Here is a 10,926-nt window from a genome sequence, read left to right on the forward strand (position 1 = left end):
AAAATCCATATACACCACATCTACCGCTTTCCCCTCGTCCACCTCCTTAGTCACCTTCTCAAAGAATTCAATAAGGTTTGTGAGGCACGACCTGCCCTTCACAAAACCATGCTGACTATCCTTGATCATATTATTCCTATCCAGATGTTCATAAATCCTATCCCTTACAATTCTCTCTAAGATTTTGCCCACAACAGAAGTGAGACTCACCGGCCTATAGTTACTAGGGTTATCCCTACTCCCCTTCTTGAACAAGGGAACCACATTTGCTAGCCTCCAATCTTCTGGCACTACTCCTGTAGACAACGAGGACATAAAAATCAAGGCCAATGGCTCTGCCATCTCCTCCCTTGCTTCCCAGAGAATCCTAGGATAAATGCCATCAGGCCCAGGGGACTTATCTATTTTCACCCTTTCCAGAATTTCCAACACCTCTTCTCTACATACCTCAAAGCCATCCATTCTACTTAATTGTGACTCAGTACTCACATTGATAACAATGTCCTGTTCCTGATTGAATACTGACGAAAAGTATTCATTCAATGTCTCCCCAATCTCTTCAGCCTCCACACGCAACTTCCCACTACTATCCTTGACTGGACCTATTCCTACCCTAGTCATTCATTTATTCCTGACATACCTATAGAAAGCCTTAGGGTTTTCCCTAATCCTACCAACTAAGGACCTTTCATGTCCCCTCCTTGCTGCTCTTAGCTCTCTCTTCAGGTCCTTCCTGGCTACCTTATAACTCTCAATCGCCCCAATTGAACCTTCACGCCTCATCTTTACATAGGCCGCCCTCTTCCATTTAACAAGGGATTCCAATTCCTCATTAAACCACGGCTCCCTCACACGACCCTTTCCTCCCTGCCTGACGGGTACATACTTATCAAGGACACTCAATAGTTGCTCCTTGAACAAACTCCACATATCAATTACGCCCTTGCCTTGAAGCTTACTTTTCCAAGCCACACATCCTAAGTCATGCCTCACCGCATCATAATTTCCCTGCCCCCAGCTATAACTCTTGCCCTGTAGTACACACTTATCCCTCTCCATCACTAGAGTAAAAGTCACCGAATTGTGGTCACTGTCCCCAAAGTGCTCACCTACCTCTAATTCTAACACCTGGCCTGGTTCATTACCCAGAACCAAATCCAGTATGGCCTCACCTCTTGTTGGCCTATCTACATATTGTGTCAGGAAACCCTCCTGCACACATTGGACAAACACTGACCCATCTAACGAACTCGAGCTATAGCTTTCCCAATCAATATCAGGAAAGTTAAAGTCCCCCATAACAACCACCCTATTACTTTCACTCTTCTCTTGAATCATCCTCGCAATCCTTTCTTCTACGTTTCTAGGACTATTAGGAGGCCTGTAAAAAACTCCTAACAGGGTGACCTCACCTTTCCTATTCCTAACCTCAACCCAAACTACCTCAGATGGCGAGTCTTCATCCATCGTCCTTTCCACAGCTGTAATACTATCTTTGACAAGCAATGCCACACCTCCCCCTCTTTTACCCCCACCTCTGACCCTACTAAAACATTTAACCCTGGAACCTGCAACAGCCAATCCTGTCCCTGTTCTACCCATGTCTCCGTAATAGCCACAACATCGAAGTCCCAGGTACCAACCCACGCTGCAAGTTCACCTACCTTATTTCATATACTTCTTGCATTGAAGTATACACACTTCAAGCCACTTTCCTGTTTACAGGCACCCTCCTTTGAAATTGATGCCATGTTCCTAACCTCCCTACACTCCAGGTCCTGCACCCTAAAGCTATAGACTGGGTTCCCATGCCCCTGCAGAGTTAGTTTAAACCCCCCTCAAGAGCACTAGCAAACCTCCCACCAAGGATACTGGTGCCCCTCAGGTTCAGGTGCAGACCATCCTGTTTATAGAGGTCCCACCTTCCCCAGAAAGAACCCCAGTTATCCAAATACCGGAATCCCTCCCTCCTGCACCATCCCTGTAGCCACGCATTTAACTGTTCTCTCTCCCTATTCCTCGACTCTCTATCACGTGGCACGGGTAACAAACCAGAGACAACAACTCTGTTCATTCTAACTTTGAGCTTCCAACCTAGCTCCCTGAAAGCCTGCCTAACATCCTCAGCGCTCCTCCTACCTATGTCATTGGTGCCAATGTGGACCACGACTTCGGGCTGCTCCCCCTCCCCCTTAAGGACTCGGAAAACACGATCAGAGACATCACGTACCCTTGCACCTGGGAGGCAACATACCAAACGTGAGTCTCTCTCGTTCCCACAAAACCGCCTATCTGTGCCCCGAACTAGCGAGTCCCCTATTACTATTGGGTAGTTGAGCCTGCACGTCAGATTCATTCTAAAATTCAGAAAATTAAAGTGAACTTACACTCATTCAACTTTGTAACATATTTAAAAGGGAAATTCCTCTACCTACTGGGGGAAGCAGAGTTTTGAGTATTTTTAAGGTGAGGTAAATGCAGTTTTGGTAAGCAAGGAAGTGAAAAGTTACCAAGATGGGCAATAAATGCTGGCCAAGCCAGCGACACCCACACCCCCTGAATGTGGAATTGAGATTTCAATTTGATTTGCCATAATCATATTGAACAGCAGATCGTATTCAAGGGACTGAGTACTCTATTCCTGTGAATGCAAGAAAGGTTAGTCCACTTGTACGATGGCTGGGTTGTTGCTGCTTTCACTGGCTTCACAACTGGTTCCTGTAGCTTTGTAAATCAGAGGGATTGCAAAAAAAAATAACGGGTTTAGTTTACACTCATGTTAGCCGTGTCTCGTTGGCTAATTCCCTTTTCTGTAGATTCAGAATGTGATACGTTCATTCCCCTGCCCTGAGTTCTGAGAAATCCAGAGCCAGGACTGAGCAAGTGTTGCACCATGTCTCGTGTCTTTGACATGAGATGGTAAAAGCCTGAGGCCATGTCTCCCCTCTCAAGTGGATGGAAGAGACCCTCAAGGATCTAATACATAAAACAGTAGTTTCTTGGTCAATACTTAACTCTCAACTAAAGTTACTGAAGACAGATTATCGGGTCACTGTCACATTTGTATGCAATTTGACTCTCAGCTGTCAACATAACAACAGTTTGAAAGCACTTAGCTGTAAAGCTCTTTAGAACATTTCAAACTCGTGAAAGATGCCTACAAATGCAAATTATTCTTGAATAAATAGCTTTCTCCTGTTTTATTTCAACAGGTCCGTTGTCACTAATTGTTTGTCAATTTGCTGTGCAGACGTTCGAGTAAATATTCGTCCTGCAGTGAAAACCATGGGATCAAGCCACCAACACCAGAGCAATATCTGACCCCTCTGCAGCAAAAAGAAGTCTGCATCCGGCACCTGAGGGCAAAGCTAAAGGAGACGGAGGAGAAGCTGGATGAGAGGTATTGCTGATTCAGGATTGTGTGAGAAGACAGGAATATCTTAGAGCTCAAGCTTTAGAGATGTGAGCTAGCACTAGGAGGGGTAGGGGGACAGCAGAAAAGCATGGCCATCACTGGTTAGTACATCATGTCAATCACTGGTCAGTATAAGCTAGCCACTACTGGTCAGTACACAATGGCCACTACTGATCAGTGCAGGATAGTCACTACTGTTCAGTACAGCATGACCATCGATGGTCAGAACAGGGTGGTCTTTAACTGGTCAGTACAAGATGACCATCACTGGTGCAGTTCAGGATGGCCACTTACTGCTCAGTATAGCATCAGCACCAGTGCTAATGATCAGGCACTGACTGATATTAAAGGCTGATCAAATATCCAATAAGGGTTTCAAATGCCAGATTTCAGAAATGAAAATAGACAATAGAGTTATATGAAATCCTTTAAGGTAAAATCAAATTACTAGGTGATCAATATTCTAGTGAATTCATCAAAGATGATTTAATGCATGTATCAAGTTTCAGTACCTAGTTTACCAGGAATTTCCTCATTATAAATAAGGAAGGTGTTTTAAAATTATTCAAGAAATAAATCCAAATAAAACTCTAGGTCCAGATGTAATGTCTCACTGGATGTTGAAGTTAGCAACTGAGAAACTAACTCTAATATTGAGCAATTGCTTTCAAGAGTCAGTCAATACCAGACTAGTGGAGACAAACTAACACGCGCAGCATATTCAAATAGAGGAATAGAAGTCAGACAGATATCTCTCACCAGCGTCATATAAAAATTGCTTGAACATATTGTTCATTATTGTGTAGCACTTTGAAGGTTACAATATCCTGCAGGGTAGTCAGCTCAGCTTATAGGTCAGAACATCTACCAAAAGACATCTTGCCCGGGATCGTGTTTCAAGTCTAGAAAGGTTTCACTCACAATGCCAGATTGGATTTCTCAAAATCCTTTGACAAATTTTCTCATGAAAAGTTCTGTGTAAACTTAACTGCTGTAGAATCCGGGAGCACTTTTCCATTGAATCCAGCACTTGGTCACCGAAACAGATAAAAGGTTGGTGGAATCATTCTCTTCTGGGGATGTCCTCTCTCTCTCGCTCTCTCTCTCTCTCTTCACCCCCCCTCTTCTCTCCCCTTTTTCTCTCTCACTCTCTCTCTCATGCCCCAGGGAACTGTATTGGGACATGTACACTTCTTGATAAGCATAAATTATATTTCCAACAAGTTTAAAATAACAGGATGTGACTATCTGCAGATATAAAGATAAAATAGATCAAAGGACTACTCTCTTGTGAGGGAGGATTGGGGTTGGGGGTGTTTGAAACGATGAAAAGGTTCAATTGAACAGATACAGAGAAACAGTTTCCACTGGGTATGAATCCAAAACAAAGGGGAATTAAGCCAGACCGAAGTTGTTCAGTGTGTTTTGAATTAACACAATGGGTAGTGGGAGTTCTGACAAATTCTGCTGAATAAAATTATGAATACTGGGGGGCAGTTTCAGGATTATGATGGAGTTTTGTCAGTGAGGAGATTTGAGGGGTATGGAATAAAGCTGGATTAATCCCAGAAGCTCAGCACTGCCTTTCCAAAGGCAACTAACAATAAATACTGGTCCAGTCAGCAACAGCCACGTACCTTGAATGAATTAATAAAAAATACATTAGCCATGATATGACTCAATAGTGTGGATCAGGCATGGGGATTGGATGTACTCCTCCCAGTCTCAAAAGTAATGATTGACAATGAGGGTCTAACATTGTGTCCTTGTGGTTTTCACAGGGGTGGGGAGGTGGAGGATTTGAAATTGCAGCTGTCAAGGATGCAGGAAGATTGGATTGAGGAGGAGTGTCACCGTGTTGAAGCTCAGCTCTCCCTGAAGGAGGCCCGGAAGGAGATCAAACAGCTAAAACAGGTGATCGACACAGTGAAGAATAACCTGGTGGAGAAGGATAAAGGCATCCAGAAGTATTTCATTGACATCAACATTCAAAACAAGAAGTTGGAGACTCTGTTACACAGCATGGAGTTGGCGCAGGATGGTGCGTCTCAGTCTGCTGCTGGCTCTCCAGCCCGGTCTCTGACCCGCAGCTCCACCTATACCAAGCTGAGTGAGCAGGGGCCTGAGCTCCTGGTCCTTGATGGCACTGATCTTCCTCATCGTGGTTCCCTCGCCTCTGGGATCGATCGTGCTGCGGAGGCTGCTGCCCTCACAGCCCGGTCCTTACTGCGGGAGGGGTATAGGCCATCAGCCAGGATCCAGCTGAGCACTGTCCGAGAGCAGGGCATCCAAACCGACTTCTCCCCCTGTCATCCTGACCTGGAAGTGATAGCGGAGAAGGTCCTGAGGTCAAGCACCTTTGACCCTGGCGGGCTCACCGCTGGGGCAGAGAACTCGAGACCACTCCCTGACGATCAGACACTGCAGACCCTCGGTGGGAGTCCGGATCTGCAGCCAGTTGACTCCCGTTTGGTTCCTTTGGGGGCAGTGCCTGAGACCCCTGGAGCAGGAGTGCCAGAGGTGCCCATCCAGCCGGCTCTGGATGAGGCTCCCGGTCGAGTAGCACACTGGAGCCGGTATTATATTGTGGATCTGCTGGCGGTGACAGTGCCCGCAGTCCCCACTGTCGCCTGGATTGTCAGTACCCAGCGAGGCAGCTCGCAGCCTGTCTACAATATTGGGGTGTTGCTGCGCAGCTGCTGTGTCCTTGCTCTGCAGTCCCTGCGACGATTCAACACCAATGCAGCTTCCCCAAACCAGCCTCTGTCCTAGCCCCAGCTCACTGCCCCTGGGCCTCCCCACACACAGCCACCACCATAACCCCATCAACTCACCCTCTTCCTCCCTCACACCCCTCACCTCACCACCCATCATACCTCGTCAACCTCCACCCAATCATTCCCCCACCCCATCACCAATCACCTCATCAACATCCACCCAGTCACCCACTCACTCCGCCACCCCATCACCAATCATCTCCTCATCCCCAACCCATCATCTCCATATCCCATTAATCACCTCACCATCCCCATGCCCACCACATCATCTCCTCACACCATCACTCCCCCACCTTGAGTCCCTCACCCCATCCCCCACCCCCCACCACCTCACCCCCATCCAATCTCATCGCCCTCACCTCAGCACCCCCACATACTCCTCCCCCACCTCTCATCTTTTCACCCTAACTCTATTACCCCTATCCCTTCACTCATTCCATCCCCACCCCCTCTAAAATCTCACCCCTACTCCCTCAAACCTACACACAATCCCCTTGCCACCCTCAGTTATGCCCCCACCAATCCATGCCCCCACTCCCTCACCCCAACTTACTCCACACCCTCACTATTCCAGCTGCACTCACTCAACCCTCATCTGCCTCCACCCCCACCCAACATAGACCTCTATCTCTCCCACATTCCTTTACAGAGAGACCTAAAGTTGTATCCCTTTCCCTCACAGTTGTTGGCACTACTGTTAATAACTCATCAATACACAGATATAGGAAACTATACAAATAACCCACACAGTTGAGCCAGTTTGAGAGCTGGAACCTTGCACTGCATTGCATGGCTGAGAAATAAGATGTTTCAGATACTTCTGGGAGTATCTCCATGGCACTTAAAATCTCCATGTTGGTGTTAACATTACTCAAAGGCAAAGTATTAAACTTTTTTTTAACATTTCCATCAGCTGCACAGTTACAAAATGCTGCTTTCACTCTATTAGATGCAAAGTAAAATGTACTAAATATAATGACTTTTCAATTTACAGGAGTTGCCTCAGTTCTCGTTCACCCTGAGCTCTTGTTGATGTTCAACTATTGCTTGTAACTGGCCCTACCTGCCAGAGGTGTCTATAAGAATCATTGTACGGTTTCAGTAAATACAGCACTCAGCTTGTCCAATGTTTCCCCTTTTATGTTGTACTCACATGGTTATTTATTTACTTTACGACTTTTTTTATTTGCACTGATCGAAGTGAGATGATTTTCTTCCTGGAAGTGGGAAGGTTTGCATTTGCATTTCTGGCACCAAATTGAGAGGTAGATAAATTTGCCAACTTGTGCTGATAGGGAGATTAGATTCCTCCCAATCGTATGCCTCACTGCTCCAAATTTTGCCAGCACCACAATCACCCTTCTACCTATTTGATTCTGATTGCCATCCAGGCTGGATTAGTGACACCAGGAGACTTGCCAAACTCATTTCCTATTGGTCTCTTATCAGAGTTTAAAAGGTTAAATTCCTGAGTCAGGTTGCATAGACGGGGCATGTCTTCCCTTGAGTTTTGAAGATTGAGTAATGATCTGATAAAAATGTTTAAAATAACTCAGTTATCCGAATAATGTTAATAAGAGAGACATGCTGTCAATTTTTTTTGTCTTATACGTGTCCAGAGACATTCAAAAGTGTCAAATTTTAGATAATCACAATTTATACTTTGGCAAGACAGAAACCTTCAGCATCTCATCCCTTTTCAGCAAAATTCAAATTCAAACCTCGCCGTGTAAGTGGGCAGAAACTCTTTACTCTGTTGCAGGAATCAGCAACAAGGCAACGCTAAACTATATTTGGAAACAAATTATTTAAGAGTGAAATCAGGAAGCACTTTTCAGACTGAGGTATACTATCGTGGAGCTCTGGAATTTTTGTCCAAAAGTTTTGAAGGATATGGAGCCAAGGCAAGTAAATGTGTCTGAAAGACTGTGCAAGCATGATTTAATTAAATGAAGGGGCTGAATGGCCTTCTTCCCATTTTAAAGTTCCTTATAATCAGTCTAAGGTTGCTGGTATCATCAAATCAGTTTGGAATGGGTATGAACTCATTCCAGATCAGTTACTTAACTCATTTTATCAGTCAGCAAACTCTCCACAGAATCATATTTTAATAACTGAGAATTTATTTCAGCATATTGTTGTCCACATTTTAAAAAAAATCATTTGTGAGATGTGGGCAGCATTTATTGCCCATCCCTAGTTACCCTTGAGAAGGTGGGGGTGAGCCAATTCAGTTCATTGTTGACCCACATTATAGAGTGAATTCCAGGGTTTTGACCCAGCGACAGTACAGGAACGGCGGTGTATTTCCAAGTCAGGATAGTAAGTGGCTTGAAGGGGAACTTGAAGGTAGTGGTGTTCCCATGTGTCTCCTGCCCTTGTCCTTCTAGATGGAGGTGGTCGTGGGTTTGGAAGATGCTGTCTGAGGATCTTTGGTGAATTTCTGCAGTGCATCTTGTAGATAATACACACTGTTGCTCCTGAGTGTCATTGGAGAAGGGAGTACATGCTTGTGGATGTGGTGCCAATTAAATGGGCAGCCTTGTCCTGAATGGTGTCAAGCTTTTTGAGTTTTGTTGGGGCTGCACCCATCCACATTCCTGACCTGTGCCTTGTAGATGGTGGACAGGTTTTCAGGAGTCAGGGGGTGAGGTACTTGCCGCACTATTCCTAGACTCTGCCTGTTCTTGTAGTCACTGTGTTTATGAGGTGAGTCCAGCTGAGTTTCTGGACAATGAAGGATGTTGATAGTTGGAGATCCAGTGATGGTAACACCACTGAATGTCAAGAGTGGTGGTTAGATTATATGTTATGGCTGATGGTCATAGATTGGCATTTGTGTGGCGTGAATGTGACTTGTCACTTGTCAGCCCAAGCCTGGATATTGTCCAGATCTTGTTGCTTTTGAGCATGGGCTGCTTCAGTATCTGAGGAGTTGCAAATGTGGCTGAACATTGTGGTATCATCAGCGAACATCCCCACTTCTGACCTTATGATGGAGGGAAGGTCATTGATGAAGCAGCTGAAGATGATTGGGCCGTGGACACCTCCCTGAGGAGCTCCTGCAGAGATGTCCTGGAGCTGAGATGACTGAACTCCAACAACCATGACCATTTTGCTATGTGTCAGGTATGACTCCAGCCAGTGGAGAGTTTGCCACTTGACACCCATTGGTTCCAGTTTTGCTAGGGCACCCTGATGCCACACTCAGTTGAATGCAGCCTTGATGTCAAGGGATATCACTCTCCCTTCCCCTCTGGAATTCAGCTCTTTTGTCCATATTTGAACCAAGGCTGTAATGAGGTCAGGAGCTGGTGACCCTGGCAGAACCCAAATTGAGCATCACTGAGCAGGTTATTGCTGAGCAGGTGCTGCTTGGTTGCACTGTTGATGACACCGATCATTACTTTACTGATGATCATGACTAGACTGATGGGCCAGTAATTGGCCTAGTTGGATTTGCCCTGCTTTGTATGTACAGGACATACCTGAGCAATTTTTCACATTGTAGGGTAGATACTAGTGTTGTAACTGTACTGGAAGAACTTGGCAAGAGGAGCAGCAAGTTTTGGAGCACAAGTCTTCAGTACTATTGCTGGAATGTTGTCAGGGCTCATAGCCTTTGCAGTATACAGTTTCTCCAACTGTTTCTTCATATCACATGAAGTAATTTGAATTGTCTGAAAACTGGTTTCTGTGATGCTGGAGACCACTGAAGGAAGTCAAGATGGACCATCCACTCGGCACTTCTGGCTGAAGATTGCTGTGAATGCTTCAGCCTTATCTTTTGCACTGATATGTTGGGCTCTTCCATCATTAAGGATTGGGATATTGGTGGAGCCTTATCCTCCAGTGAGTTATTTAATTGTCCAACACCATTTACAACTGGATGCGGCAGAGTTTAGATTTGATTTGATTTATTGGAGTCACAGTGAATAGCTTTGTTCAAGGACATACAGATCTTAGGGTGCTTTAGCAGAGTGAGGTATACAAAGCTAAAACTGCACAGCAGGTGCTCAAAGCAAGATCAACATTTAACACGATCAACATTATTTGAAGTTAGCGAGTCCATTCAAAAGTCTAATAACGACAGGAAAGAAGCATGTGGGCATGTTCAAGCTTCTGTATCTTCTGCCTGACGAAAGAGGTTGGAAGTGAAAAAGTGTGGTGCTGGAAAAGCACTGCAAACCAGGTAGCATCCGAGGAGCAGGAGAGTTGATTCCTGATGAAGAGTTTATGCTCAAAACATGGACTCTCCTGCTCCTCAGAGACTGCCTGACCTGCTGTGCTTTTCCAGCACCACACTTTTTGACTCTGATCTCCAGCATCTGCAGTTCTCACTTTCTCCCAGAAGAGGTTGGAAGAGAGCATTAACAGAATGGGAGGGGTCTTTGATGATGTTGCAGTCTTTCTGCAGCAACAAATCTTCTCAAAACTCGCAACAAGAAGTGTAAATGGAGCCAATGGATGGGAGATTGGCTTTTATAATGGTCTGGGCTGTACACGCAAACTTTCTGTAGTTTCTTTGGGCGACTGGACGCCCCGTAGCAGAGCGCTTTTGGGAACATCTCCGGGTCACCCGCACCAACCACACCGCCCTATGGCCCAACATTTCAACTCCCCCTCCCACTCAGCCGAGGATATGGAGGTCCTGGGCCTCCTTCACCGCCGTTCCCTCACCACCTGATGCCCGGAGGAAGAACGCCTCATCTTCCGCCTCGGAACACTTCAACC

At 45.6% G+C, this 10,926-nt stretch overlaps 1 protein-coding gene across 7 annotated transcripts in view; it reads left to right on the forward strand.

Annotated features, from left to right (window-relative positions):
• The window catches only part of LOC122560305 (syntaphilin-like), an 85,220-nt gene extending 74,968 nt beyond the window's left edge, over positions 1-10,252 (forward strand). For all 7 annotated transcript variants that reach the window (XM_087994711.1, XM_043710882.2, XM_043710883.2 and 4 more), the window contains 2 exons: positions 3,251-3,400; positions 5,197-10,252. In XM_087994711.1, coding sequence (XP_087850837.1) covers positions 3,251-3,400; positions 5,197-6,187 — 1,141 coding nt within the window. In that variant the 3' untranslated portion in view covers positions 6,188-10,252. The remainder of the gene's footprint in view (positions 1-3,250; positions 3,401-5,196) is intronic.
• Positions 10,253-10,926: the final 674 nt, after the last annotated feature.

This window comes from Chiloscyllium plagiosum, unplaced genomic scaffold (assembly GCF_037043375.1).
Source record: "Chiloscyllium plagiosum isolate Xiang-an unplaced genomic scaffold, Cpla_swu_hap1 HiC_scaffold_15, whole genome shotgun sequence".
NCBI classification, from domain to species: domain Eukaryota; kingdom Metazoa; phylum Chordata; class Chondrichthyes; order Orectolobiformes; family Hemiscylliidae; genus Chiloscyllium; species Chiloscyllium plagiosum.